The sequence below is a fragment of the Aethalodelphis obliquidens genome, unplaced genomic scaffold (genome assembly GCF_003676395.1).
Source record: "Aethalodelphis obliquidens isolate GAN/ISIS:26980383/991018 unplaced genomic scaffold, ASM367639v1 scaffold116, whole genome shotgun sequence".
Classification (NCBI taxonomy): Eukaryota; Metazoa; Chordata; class Mammalia; order Artiodactyla; family Delphinidae; genus Aethalodelphis; species Aethalodelphis obliquidens.
The window spans coordinates 1,449,137-1,464,174 of NW_020838060.1; the positions used below are offsets into that span (position 1 = coordinate 1,449,137).

General features: G+C 39.3%; 1 protein-coding gene across 5 annotated transcripts in view; it reads right to left on the reverse strand.

The window, feature by feature from the left end:
* The window catches only part of POGZ (pogo transposable element derived with ZNF domain), a 48,245-nt gene that overhangs the window by 15,171 nt on the left and 18,036 nt on the right, over window positions 1–15,038 (reverse strand). For 2 of the 5 annotated variants that reach the window (XM_027097820.1, XM_027097822.1), the window contains exons 3-8: window positions 14,456–14,614; window positions 6,198–6,373; window positions 4,929–5,037; window positions 3,410–3,700; window positions 3,111–3,329; window positions 507–613 (exon numbers count right to left, since the gene is read on the reverse strand). In XM_027097820.1, coding sequence (XP_026953621.1) covers window positions 507–613; window positions 3,111–3,329; window positions 3,410–3,700; window positions 4,929–5,037; window positions 6,198–6,373; window positions 14,456–14,614 — 1,061 coding nt within the window. The remainder of the gene's footprint in view (window positions 1–506; window positions 614–3,110; window positions 3,330–3,409; window positions 3,701–4,928; window positions 5,038–6,197; window positions 6,374–14,455; window positions 14,615–15,038) is intronic. The other 3 variants (XM_027097821.1, XM_027097824.1, XM_027097823.1) reach the window with 3 other exon arrangements.

Consider the following 15,038-nt stretch of genomic DNA (forward strand, 5'->3'; position numbering starts at 1 on the left):
GTGTGTGTGTGTGTGTGTGTGTGTGTGTGTGTGTGTGTGTGTGTGTGTATTTACAGCCATATGCCACTCCAAACACCATACTTTGTACTTCTTCCTGTCTTAGATCCTTTAACCACTCACTAGCATAACCTGGCTCTGAGCTCCCTGGTAGGAAGAAGTCTCAACCTTTGCATCTGGACTAATACCAAAAAATGAAAAGACTAGAATTAGAAACTGGTTAATTAGAAAATGGACTGAGGCCAAGTTGGCCTGTCTTCCTGTGCAGTTCAAAATCTATGAACTAAGGAATTAAGGTCGCATATGTTCTGACCTATTTGAGGGTCTTTAAATATATCCTATCACATTTCTGAGTTCATTCTAAAACAGGCCAAAAGAAAGTAACCCTTTAAAAAGCTTCCAAGCCATTTCAGAGTCCTTGCTTCACAAGCTCCCAACACTACACTACAGGAGGTATACAGTGAGTGGTAGCCATTTAAGCTGAATCTCCATCACAGGTGATCACTTACACACATGTGACCTCTCAAAGCTTCAGTAACACGGAATTGAGCATTACACCGTGGACATATCTTCCGTCCACCATCCTGGAGGTCAAACACTGGGATGGAAGAGGTCACTGGAAGTGAGAACATCAATAAGATTAATAAGATGATACTGGAAAAAGACTACTGGCCTTTTGGAAAAAGGTTAAACACTTCCTGAAGGGTATATTAAGGTTGGTAAGCGAGCATGAGAAACTGCTATGAGGCACATTCCTTCTACCATTCTTCTAACTGTAGGCCAGGGGTCAGCAAATCACAGCTAGTAGACCAAATCCAGCCAGCTGCCAGTTTCTGTTTGCCTCATGAACTAAGAACAGCTTTTACATTTTTTGTTGTGGTGGTGGTTATATAAGATTTTCTTTAATTGTGGTAACAGATACTTAACATAAAGTTTCCTCTTAACCATTTTTAAGTGTTCAGTTCAGTTAAGAACATTCACATTTTTGTGCAACCTCCAAAACTCTTTTCATCTTGCAAAACTTGAAACTCTACACCCATTAAATAATTCCCCATTGCCCCCTCCTCCTAGACCCTAGCAATCGCCATTCTCTCTTGTCTCTGTGAGTCTGACTACTCTAGGTACCTCATATAAGTGGATTCATAGAGTATTTGTCCTCTTGTATCTGGCTTATTTCACTTAACATAATGTCGTTAATCAGTGTTGCAGCATGTGTCAGAATTTCTTTCCTTTTTAAGGCTGAACAATATACCATTGTATGTATATACCATATTTTGTTTATCCATTCATCAGCTGATGGACATCTGGGATGCTTCTACCTTTAGGCTATTGTGAAATGTTGCTGTGAACATGGGGGTACAAATATCTGTTTGGGTCCCTGTTTTCAATTCTTCTGGGTATATACTCCGAAGTGGAATGCTGGAACATACGGTAATTTCATGTGTCATTTTTTGAGGGACCATCACCCCATTTTACATTCCCACCCGCAACGTACGAGGGTTCCAATTTCTCTGCATCCTCACCAACACTTATTATTTTCTGTTTTTTTGGATAAGAGCTATCCTAATGGGTGTGAAGCGGTATCTTATTGTAATTTTGATGTGCATTTCCGTAATGATTAGTGAGTGAGGTTTAGCATCTTTTTGGGTGTTTAATGGCCATCTGTGTACCTCGAGAAATCTCTATTCAGCTCCTTGGCCCATTTTTTAATTGGATTGTTTGTTCTTTTGTTGTTGATTGAGCTGTAGAAGTTCTTTATATATTCTGGATATTAAGCCCTTATCAGATATATGATTTAAAGTACTCTTAAAAAATTTTCTCCCATTTAGTGGGTTGCCTTTTCACTCTCCCTAACGCTAACCCTTTGATGTCGTAAAGTTTTAAATTTTGATGTAGTCCCATTTATTTATTTTTCCTTTTGTTGCTTATGCTTTTGGTATCATATGCAAGAAAGCACTGCCAAACCCAGTGTCATAAAGCTTTTCCCCTATGCTTTCTTCTAAGAGTTTTATGGTTTTAGTTCTTTTGTTTAGGTCTTTAGTTCACTGAGTTAGTTTTTGTAATATGGTGTATGGTAAAGGGTCCAACTTCATTTTTTTTGCTTGGGGATATCCAGTTTTCTCAACACCATTTGTTAAAGGTTTTCGTATTTTTAAAGGGTTGAAATAAAAGCAAAAGAAATGATCTTCTGACACATGAAAATTAAACTCAAAATTCAGAATCCATAAATAGTTTTAGTGGAGTAGAGTCAAGCTCAATTATTTACATATTGTCTGTGGCTGCTTTTGTACCACAATGGCAGAGTTAAGTAGTTGTGACAAAGACTATATTGTACATAAAACCTAAAATATTTACTATCTGGTCCTTTACAGAAAAAGTCTGTCAAGCCCTGCTCCAGACCGTTGAAAATCCTTATGCTCATATCCTTCTACATCTGAAAACCTCTCTACTAAGTATCAACTTTAAAATCTTGTTCAGGGACTTCCCTGGTGGTGCAGTGGTTAAGAATCTGCCTGCCAATGCAGGGGACATGGGTTCAATCCCTGGTCTGGGAAGATCCCACATGCCGCAGAGCAACTAAGCCTGTGCGCCACAACTACTGAGCCTGCGCTCTAGAGCCCGCAAGCCACAACTACTGAAGCCCATGAGCCTAGAGCCCGTGCTCCGCAACAAGAGAAACCACTGCAGTGAGAAGCCTGTGTACCGCAATGAAGATAGCCCCCACTCGCCGCAGCTAGTGAAAGCCCGCGTGCAGCAATGAAGACCCAATGCGGCCAAAAATAAATAAATTAAATTAAAAACTAAAATAAAATCTTGTTCAGAAATCCACCTCCTCCATGAACTATCTTTTGATTATCCCACTGATCTCTGATCAACCAATCCATTTTACTAATCTCCAAAGAACAATTAACACAAAACTCCTTCTGGCTGATTTAGTTACACTTTTCACAAGTGGCGATCCTCTTTACTGCATTAAAGTTTCTGTGAGAACACACTATAGCAACTATACCTTATTTTATTTCTCTATTTCATAGTATAGAGTTCTGATACAACAAATACTTTATTAATGTTTTTGAATGACTGGCTGCCCAGAGTCTTTCTGGTTATCGTACCTTTCATTGAAGACTCAGGCCCGCTGGTTCTCTGAGAGCCATGCGCAGAGCTGTTGTTGGATACCACCATTGGCCCAGGACTCTGGCCCAGGGAAGGGATGGTGTTAAGGGTATTCACCAGTTTGGCCACTTCATTGCTATTTTCACCTGTAACCCCAGGTCGCTTCACAGTGACAAAGCTGGCAATGCTCACTGCAGGTGGAGAGGGGAAGGAGGGAGCTTTGTTGGCCAAGTGATAATCATCTGTTCTCCACCCACCACCCATCCCAGCTCTGCCATCTCCTCTTCCCAAGCCTCACCTAGTTTGGGATTCTGAGTCTGGTTGGACTGGCCTGGAGGTTGAACAGCAAGGTGCCCCAATGAGGTCGGCTGTGTGGCAGTGGGAGTGGTAGAAGTGCTGGGAGTGGACTTGGTCTGCTGGGACTGGGACTGTGGGACGGTGCTTCGAATTGTGAGAGTGGCTGGGATGACGGTGGTGAAGGTGTTGGTGGTGGGCCGCACAGGCATTGTGGAGCCTGGCCTCACAGGGGTCATCTGAGAGAACACTTGTGGGACTCCAACTGTCGGCTTAACAAACTGGGTACCTGGGGCTTCAAAAGAGAGACAAAAATACCAAATCTTGGTCAACGAGCTCACCTATAATACATTCCCCATGTCTTTACTGGAAATACTGGAATAGGAAAAGATTATCTCCCCAAACTAATTGGTGACTGTCAGGTTCCCAAGGGAAGCATAGATTCTAATGTCTAAGACAACAGGTATCACAAACTGATAAAACAAGTTAGCCTTAGTAATCAGCCCTGAAAACATTAAAGTGAAAGAAGAGTCCCAGCAACTCCTCCCAGAACACCTTACCACACTGCCTTTTCTATTCCAAGAATACAATCATGAGTAGCTTGACCTCTGTTATTGGAAGAGAATAATAGGTCTAGAGTGGGAAGCAGTATGGGTATATATAGGCCAAAGGGCAGAGCTGGCTCTGAAAAAAGTGATCTTTCTCAGAATACTAAAGGAGTCTTTCATTCTCTTATACAAACTCAAATAGAAGACAGACTATGCCATTCTACTAGGATGTCCCAAAGGTGAGTCTCCTGGCTCAACTATAGACAATTTCACTGACAAACATTTAAGAAATATCAGAACTAGATAGGATAGGCTCATGAGACTGAAGGCCAAAAACCCCTATGGGCTCTGAGAACAACAACAAAAGCTTAGGAAGACAAGCTACAGAGATACCTTTACTACAACTAAATTAAGATACCCTTTTTTGGCCTGAATTGTAGTAAACTTATAGACACTAAATATGGAACTGGGGGAAAATTACAAGATTTTTAAAAATTATCTTTCAATTTGGTTTCTTAAAAAAAAAAACTAGCCATTGTCAATATTTATCCTCAAAGGATATGCCATTTGTTTAATTTATATTCCAAATCTATGCTATAAAAGTAAAGCAAAATAATTTTATAATCCCACCATGTAAGTGAGTAGACTTATAAGGAATACAGAATTTGGGAGTTTGCATTAATAATAGTTCTTCAGGATAACAAACTTAATAGCTGAATAAAACAGCAGAAACAGAAAAATAACTATATAAACCCTGTTTTACTGCCTTATGAAGGGTGGTAAAGGTTAAAAAATAAAACCACCACCCTGGCCAAAGGTTAGAGTTTTTTAAAAATGGGGCTTAAACCAATATGATTTTTGTAGTTTTAGATTTCCCTTAAATACACTTTTTAAATGACCTTGAATATTTTGAGACAACAAAAACAAGTCTTCTGGATGCTGGTTTATTCCAAATGGGTAGACATTTTTCCTTACCTGGGACTAGTGTAATTGGTCTAACTGTTTGGCCTTGCTGTACGTTCAGCACAATCCCAACCTGATTCATTGCATTTTGTACAGGCCGGACATTTCTTACAGGAAATCCCTGCATTAAAAAGCAAAATGATCTTTAACATGGAGATCAGCTAACACTAGCAGAGACTGCATTAAGACCTATATCCAAAAAAATGCCCACACCCTTACCTAATGATTCTCTCTCTAGAACTAGAGCTTTTAAATGACTGAGATGGAGAAATTTTGGACTTCTGGCAAACTTGTGAGTGGCAAATATTAAAACTGGAGAATGAGCTTTGGTACATATGAACAAAAATGAAAACCTACTTCTTGTCTTAAGAGAACCTCAGCTTAAAAAGCTCATCCACAGGGGCTTCCCTGGTGGCGCAGTGGTTGAGAGTCCGCCTGCCGATGCAGGGGACACGGGTTCGTGCCCCAGTCCGGGAAGATCCCACATGCCGCAGAGCAGCTAGGCCCGTGAGCCATGGCCGCTGAGCCTGCGCATCTGGAGCCTGTGCTCCTCAACGGGAGAGGCCACAACAGTGAGAGGCCCGCATACCGCAAAAAACCCACAAAAAACAAAAAAAAACTCATCCACAAACTGGCCCCTCAATTGCTAAAGGCATAGAATGCAAAAAAATGACACTAACAGTATTCACTGGAGTGATTCAACATACAAACAATTGTACGAAACTGTTCCCAAAGTCCACTTCAAAGGCCATACACCTCTGGGAAATTTGTTAGACAAGGCAGAAAAAAGCATTTGCCTTTACATTCCATACCAGCATTAGGCTTTCAACTCCAATTCACATTTATATCAAATAAGTCATCTTCCTTCTCTTCCAAAGATCTGCCGGCACTTCACCAATCTTGCATGTATATTTCCATAAGTCAACTAACTCACCCCATTTTAAGAAAAATAGCCCAAGCAAAGGGTAAGAACCCTTGAGGACCAAGTGTTAAGGCTTCCTAATGCAAGCTTCCCACTCTTTCCTGCCTAGACCTCAATCAAATTACTTAATAGCCCTCCAGGGGTATAAAGAGGAGATTACCCAGCTGTACACTATGTTGGGCTTTCTACTAAAGTCAGTATCAAATTAAAAACTAGCTAATGAGAAAGCCAAATCAAAAGACAGGACTTAGAACCATTTCTAATGATGATAAAGACTTAAGTCATAGCCTTCAAAGGTTCCCATAGTCTTTCTCTCCTCTACCATGTCTGAATTCAGTAGAATTCAGAGTCCTATTTACCTGTGTAGTGATGAATATTGGTTGTGAGGCCACAGGGGAACTAGTCACATGATTGGCATTCTGCATGACCTGGACAGGCCTCAATACTGGTTGAGTAACCATTGTACCCAGACCTGAGGTTGGATTCTGGGTTAGGATGAGCGGCTGTCCACCTTGTTGGACCAAAGAATTGCCAGCTAAAGGGAAGAGGAAAAAAAAAAACAATGTAAGAGAAAATAAACCCACCATTATAAGCAACACAATGGTCTTAGATAAATGGTGTTCCCATATATCAAGATATCCAAGACTGTCACTCACCTCAGGTTTAATGTCAGCAAACTTACCAAATATTTAAGCTTCACCCAAAGCTACAACTAACAGAAAAATACACAGAAGGGGAAAGTTCACTAAAATCTCCCCCATATATCTTAACTAGGGATGTCGTAACACACACAGTAAGACTTCTACATGGCTATCACTTTGACTCTGATGATTTAAGTGACCACAAATAATCTCCCCATACCAAATCAGCAAAACAAAGTAAGATATAAGTTCCTTCCCCACATTTTAACTAGGTAAAAACCTATTTTATCAGAATGTAATTTGTTGTTAGCTAATCCACCTTATAGTTTAAAAAGAGGAATATTCATCTACAAACATTAATTCAGCAAGTACACAGAATCTAAAAAATGGGATCTCTTCCTAGCGCATCAAATCTCAGAAATGCAACAGATTCTCTAAACATCCATTGTCTTTAATAGGTATGGGAACACAGAGACTGACAGGCTACCTTCTTTATGTCATCAGAACTGATAAAGAAAAGACCTGGCCAAAACTAATCAACACCAAGTAAAACTGATATGACTTAAGAAGATTCATTCATTAATAAATAGTAACAAATATCATAAATATTAAAAAACTGGCTAATTTTTTTGAAATATTTTAAATTCTTTTTCATGTGTGTTAAAAGTAATTTTGTAATGTTTTTAAGTCCTGTATTTGCTACAATTGGCTAAAAAATCATTTACACTAAGTTTCCTGATTTACAAAGAATACTCCAAAACAGAAATTCTATTTCAGAGAGCCAAAACATTGGCTTTGCCAAAAAGCACATTCTTTTTTTCTGTAAGATGGCTCTAGTAGCACTTAGTTGTCTTTAACTTCATTCAAAACAATTTTGTTAGATTGTATTGGGACAGCTGCCATAGTGTGCATTTAAAAAAAACTTATCAAGATTGTTGACTTTTTGTGTAGCCATTTTAATACTGAAGATGGAAGAAAAAAATTTACATTTTTGGCAATATTATGCTTTATTATTTCAAGAAAGGTAAAAACGCTGATATGCAAAAAAAGATTTGTGCAGTGTATGGAGAAGGTGCCGTGACTGATCAAACGTTGTCAAAATTGGTTCGTGAAGTTTCGTGCTGGAGATTTCTCGCTGGACAACGCTCCACGGCTGGGTAGCCCAGTTGAAGTTGACGGCGATCAAATCCAGACATTAGCTGAGAACAATCACCATTATATCACGCGGGAGATAGCCGACATACTCCAAATATCTAAATCAAGCACTGAAAATCACTTGCACCAGCTTGGTTATGTTAATCGCTTTGATGTTTGGGTTCCACATAAGTTAGGTGAAAAAAACATTCTTGACCTTATTTCTGCATGCGATTCTCTACTTAAATGCAACAAAAATATTCCATTTTTAAAACGGAAAAATTGTGATGGGCGATGAAAAGTGGATAGTGTACAATAATGTGGAACGGAAGAGATCGTGAGGCAAGCAAAATGAACCAGGACCAACCACACCAAAGGCCGGTCTTCATCCCAAGACGGCGATGTTGTGTATATGGTGGGATTGGAAGGGAGTCCTCTGTTATGAGCTCCTTCTGGAAATCCAAACGATTAATTCCAACAAGTACTGCTCCCAATTAGACCAAATGAAAGCAGCACTCGACAAAAAGTGTCCAGAATTAGTCAACAGAAAATGCATAGTCTTCCATCAGGATAACACAAGACTGCATGTTTCTTTGATGACCAGGCAAAAACTGTTACAGCTTGGCTGGGGAGTTGTGATTCATCCACTGTATTCACCAGACATTGCACCTTCGGATTTCCATTTATTTCAGTCTTTACAAAATTCTCTTAATGGAAAAAATTTCAATTCCCTGGAAGACTGTAAAAGGTACCTGGAACAGTTCTTTGCTCAAAAAGATAAAAAGTTTTGGGAAGATGGAATTATGAAGTTGCCTGAAAAATGGCAGAAGGTAGTGGAACAAAATGGTGAATACGTTGTTCAATAATGTTCTTGGTGAAAATGAAAAATGTGTCTTTTATTTTTATTTTAAAACCAAAGGAACTTTTTGGCCAACCCAATACCTAAATCAAAGATTCAAGCAAAATACTGCAACTTTTTTACCTCAAATCACCAGAATGGGATGGACTCCCCTGAAGCTTTAAGTTCCACTTGACAAATGGTGTCACTATAGTTAGCTACAGAGCTAGACCACCAAAGTGGGTATACAGGTGGCTATTAATGGGCCAACCTTGAATTGTCCCATGTTCTCCCAGAAACTGAGAGTCCATCAGTGGACTAGACCCTCATAGTTACTGGGCCAGCAGACTAGTAATTATAGATGCTGACAGATAAAAAATTCCAAATTCTAGCTATGCTAATTACACTGGCAATTTATTGACTCTCTCTCTCTACATTTTTAACTTAAGTATTTTATTATGGAGATGTTCAAATACATATAAAAATAGAACACTATAATAAATCTCTATGTACCTATATCAGCTTCAATAATTATCAACTTAAGGTCAATCTTGTTTCATCTATACTTCCCATTCTCTTACCAGCTCCCATATTATGTTGATACAAGCTTCAGATCATATCACTTCATCTATAAATATTTCAGCATATATCTCTAAAAGGACTTTAAAAAAGAGGAAATATCAACACCATTATCAATCCTAAAAAAAATATTATAATACTTCTGTAACTATAGTGGATAATACTGTATGATATAATTGAAGTTTGCTGAGAGAACAGAACTTAAATGTTCTCACTACCCCCTATCCCTACCCCCAAAAGAGGATAAATATGTGAGGTGATGGATGTGTTAATTAACTAGATAGTGGGAATCCTTGCACAATGCATACATATACCAAATCACCACAATGTACACATTAAATATCTTACAATTTTATTTGTCAATTATACCTCAATAAAGTTAAATATATACAACAATTCTTGGGAGCTTCCTTGGCAGTCCAGTGGTTAGGACTCTGCACTTCCACTGCAGGGGGCACGGGTTCCATCCCTGGTGGGGGAACTAAGATCCCACATGCCACACTGTGCGGCAATAAATCAATGAATGAATGAATGAACAATTCTTTAATATCAAATACCCAGTTAGAATTCAAATTGACAATTACATTTTTTTGTTTGAATTATGTTACAAAAGGGTTCATAAAGTATAACTGATGACATACCTCTTCAATCTCTTTTAATCTATAGGTTCCCCATCCATCTCTTTTTTACTACTCTGCAATTTACGGTTGAAAATATTGACTAAGCAAAAGCATGTATTTTCTATTCACTATTTTAACTGCTAGGGTAAAAGAAAATAAATTATCTGTTATTTATCTAAGCCTAAGAATTCTTAAGATAATCACTGACTCAACATCTCAACTAAATATAGGAAGGGAAGGATGGAAAATTTTTTGCATTTATGTGAAATCAACCAGCATTAGCAAGTCTCAAAAGACAGGCCTTGTTCCCATGAAATCTACACATACTCTACTACTATAAAGAATGTTAACACAAGCATTTTCTGCAAATATTCTCTCTGACCTCAGGGTCATGTTTGAATTTTGGTGGATTGTTAGGACCTTTCCAAAAATAAAGTGCAAACAAAAAAGTAGGTTTCTAAGCCTAGACTAGGTTTACAATTCAATTGAAAGCAAAAACCAGCATACGGCAAGTCACACTGGGTAAATTAAAGTCACACAGTAAATATTTATTTAATGTATTCTATAAATTCATTCTTATAATTCTAATGAATTATAATAATTCCAATTCTAACAAATGAGTTGTTTTTAATGATTTCTGCATTCTTATTAAGTCTTTCCTAAAAGAAATTCTGACAATTCAAAGGTCTTATGAAGTTCTATTTCCAGAGAATGAAAGAGGAAGTTAGAACCCTGAGACTTAAAAAAGCCTTTAAAAACGGGCTTCCCTGGTGGCGCAGTCGTTGAGAGTCCGCCTGCCGATGCAGGGGACACGGGTTCGTGCCCCGGTCCGGGAAGATCCCACATGCGGAGCAGCTGGGCATGTGAGCCATGGCCGCTGAGCCTGCGCGTCCGGAGCCTGTGCTCCGCAACGGGAGAGGCCACAACGGTGAGAGGCCCGCGTACCACAAAAAAAAAAAAAAAAAAAAGCCTTTAAAAGAATTATCTGACCAATCCCCTACCTGTAAGTTTGTTCTCCAATAAACTAGGTACCTCAGCCATAAACTGATTAAATAATAGAAGATTTAGCAGCTTCTCTCACAACATGTTCTGTTTGTTTTACAAATCTGAAGGTCTTGATTTTTTTTTCTTCATTCTTTTAAGTTCACTTACACAGCCTTAAACCCCAGAGATAAGAGGGCTAAATGGAGTTGAAATGGGCCAAACAGGAATTGAAAATCATAATTACAGTAAAAAATGTATAACATTAAATTCATATCATTCACAGCTCAGAATTAAGCAGTGGTTCATTTCACTTCATAATGTTCCTTTCCAATGCAAACATATGATCAGTCAGAACTATAGGAATAATTTCTAAATGCTGAGTGGTGGATTCTGAAGAACAGCAAAAATAGTAAAAATGTTCTAAAATTTTATTCCTAACACTGTTAAAGAAAAAAGCCTTATTGAGATATAATTCACATACCATACATATTTTATCACCCATTTAAAGTGTACAATTTAGAGGCTTTTAGTGTATTCACAAGGTTTGTGCAATCATCACCATTATTTAATTCCAGAACATTTTCAGCACCTCAAAAAGAAACCTTACACCCATTAGCAGTTATTCCCCATTCTCCTCCCCCCAGCCCTGGCAACGAACAATCTAACTTTCTGTCTCTACAGATTTGTCTATTATGGGCATTTCATAACAATGGGGTCATATATGTGGCCTTTTTGATATCTATCTATCTACCTATCTATCTATCTATTTTTGGCTGTGTTGGGTCTTCGTTGCTGCGTGCGGGCTTTCTTTAGTTGCAGCGAGTGGGGGCTACCCTTCGTTGCAGTGTGCAGGTTTCTCATTGCGGTGGCTTCTCTTGTTGCAGAGCACGGGCTCTGGGTGCACGGGCTTCAGTAGTTCTGGCACTCAGGCTCAGCAGTTGTGGCTCTTGGGATCTAGAGCGCAGGCTCAGTAGTTGTGGCGTACGGGCTTAGTTGCTCCATGGCATGTGGGATCTTCCCGGACCAGGGATCAAACCCGTGTCCCCTGCATTGGCAGGCAGATTCTTAACTACTGCGCCACCAGGGAAGTCCCACATTTTGCTTATTCATTCAACATCTTAGGTTGTTTCCAATTCTGGGCTATAATGAATAACGCTGGCACTTCAAGAGTATCTGATTTTAGAAAGTCACACAATTGTGTGCTTATCTACGCATAAAAGAAGTTTTGAGCCCCCTCCCCCTTTTTTTGGCCACACTGCATGGCCTACAGGATCTTAGTTCCCCAACGAGGGATTGAACCCAGGCCCTCGGCAGTGAAAGCACGGAGTCCTAACCACTGGACCACCAGGGAACTCCCAGCATGAAAGAATTTTTGGATGAACACACAAGACATACGTAACTGTGGTTACCAGTTTTTTTTTTTTTTTTTTTTTCCGGTATGCGGGTCTCTCACTGTTGTGGCCTCTCCCATTGTGGAGCACAGGCTCTGGACGTGCAGGCTCAGCAGCCATGGCTCACGAGCCTAGCTGCTTCGCGGCGTGTGGGATCTTCCCGGACCGGGGCACGAACCCGTGTCCCCTGCATCGGCAGGCGGACTCTCAACCACTGCGCCACCAGGGAAGCCCCCCACTTTTTTTTAAACCATGAACACAGGTTAACATTTTAATTTGAATACTAGGGCTTTCTAAAGTAAATAAAATCCGTTTTCATATTTCAAAAAATTTTTGTACACAGGCCACAGGAATCAAGGGTCCATTCAAAGAGAGTAGGTCACATCAGTGTGTCATGAGATGCTCATCATGGGCCTTGGAATGCTGGGATCAAAGAAAAATTCAGCTAAACTGGTGGCTAATAGCACTTTGACAGCTTATATTAAGAGAAACATAGGAAAGTAGTATAATACAGTGGGAAGGCCACAAGTTTTGCAGTCTAAATAATTCAAATCCAGTTTAGTCGCTTACTATTTGACCTTAAGTACATTATTTAGACTCTCCACGCCTTGGTTTCTGCATCTGTAAAAATGAGAAAATCTCTAGATAGAGGTTCCTCATCTTTATATATATGAGGGTCACTATAGGTTTAAAAAAAATTCTAAGGATTTTTCATGTGATAAAAATTATTTTTTCAGGGACTTCCCTGGTAGTCCAGTGGTTAAGACTCTGAGCTCCCAATGCAGGGGGCCTGGGTTCAGTCTCTGGTCAGGGAACTAAGATCCCACATACTGCAACTAGGCCTGCACAATGCAACTACTGAGCCCACGTGCTCTAGAGCCTGCGCGTTGCAACTAGGGAGCCCGTGCACCACAACTTCCCACATACTGCAACTAAGCCCGCATACTGCACCGAAGAGCCTATGAGCTGCAACAAAGACCCAGCACAGCCAAAATAAATAAATTTAAAAAATTTTATTTTTTCAGTATCCACTTATGTAGAGCAATCTATTATGGCAATTTGACGCTAACAAATTTTAAATGCCTGACCCAGCAATCTCACTTTACATTACAGATATGCTTACACAGTGGGCACAGATACAATGTCTGAGAATGTTCACTGCAGCACTGTTTGTAATCACAAAAAAATGGGATTGTAGTAAATGTCCAACAATAAGGGAGGTAAATGGTTATATCCAACACTAAGAACACCAGGTGCACCTCTAATGGAAATGTAAATGGATACAACATTTCTAGATGGCCAATCCAGGAAAAATATTGATCAAAATCCTTAAAAATTGTGATAACCTTTGATCCAACAATTTGACATTTAGAAATGTATTCTCAGAACTATGGATGTGAGAAAAGACAAGAGAGACAAGAGAGACAGAGATGTTCACAATAGCCCTTTAAAGTAGTAGTACACAGCTTTACAACCTACTGCTAATAACAGTTAGCCAAACAACGGGAAATAGTCATCAAAATGTTACAAAAAGATTTATTAAAATGAGAAGATATTCACTACATATTGAGGGAAAAAAGCAAGTACAATCTGTATGGATCTATTTTTATAAAAAGTGAATCACTGCACATAGCATATAAATGTACATAAAAGTACATATATGTACAGAGTAAGTTACAAACAGTTATCTCCAGGTAGTGAGATTACAGTTAAAAATTGTTTTGTTTTTTTTTTACTGTCCACTTTTTCTACAATGCATATATTATTCTTGTATTAATAAAGCTAAAGGAATTAAATAAGTCCTTTATAGCAATGCAATGATTCTATGAAGGTGCTTATTCTACACATGAATCTTGAGACATAACTTGCCAGTAACTCACTTTCAGAATGTAGAAACAGTCATCAGAAATGAAACAGAAACCAATACTATATAACTTCTCTAGTCAATAAACTCACTAAAAAACACTTCTCTTTCACCATTTCTTCAGGTAGACAACAACCCTATCCTATTTTTCATACCCAGGAACCAATAACCAAATGAATCTGCCAAAGAAAATATGGAACAAAGCTGCCCTCGGAGAATTCTTAGCAGACTAGTGGGGCTCTTCTAATTAAAAAACATAAACAATCAAACAAGCCCCCCATACATCTCTTTAATAGTTAGGAATTTGGGGTTTACATTTTCTTTCCTAGAAATTATCAGCAAAAAGACTCAGCTGTCCTCTGACTTGAAACACTAGCATCGATTCAGCACTAAATCAGAAGGAACAGCACCACTTACTTCCGTAACAGAGAATCAGGACTAAACTCACTCCAACACCAGCAGAACCACATCAGTACCTAAAACTGAACAGGTACAGCTGTTCCTAAGACCTTTTTTAGTCTCTCACCCCTCTAGCCCAGGAAGAATTTCCCAATAATCCCACTTACCATTGTTGTTGGCAATTAGTGTGACAAGAGTCTTCTTTGTACTGTCGCTGTTCTGTGCCCCGCTGCTACTAACGGTGGTGGATGTAGAGAGGTGCCCAGCAACAGAAGCATGGGCAGCGATGGGCACTGGAGCCGAGACAGGCTGCTGGCTCACAGAAACTGTGGGGAAGGGGAGGCACAGTCACTTGGAGACAGGGACAGATGACACTAAAGGATACTGTTCTAATCTTCCCTTTTCATCTTACTGTGGGTCTCTATAGCCAAAAACTTTCCTGCTTTATTCGTAAATCCAACTGTTCATCTGATTTCTCCTATGTGTCCCTCACACCACAAATTAGACACAATGCCTTCTTCTTAGCCTCACATTTCCTGGTAAATTAAGTTAGATTATGAGCTCACTGAACCCGGATTTTACTGTTTTGCTTATATAGCACAAGCAAACCTCTAGAATTCAAAGGCTTATTATCTCCACTACTGGTATTCATAACCATGCATTAGTAAGCCGTCCACAAGACCCTGAACTGTCCTGTTTCAGCCCAAACCAATGCCATCTTCAGTTCTCAAGGCAGGAAAGATAAAAAAA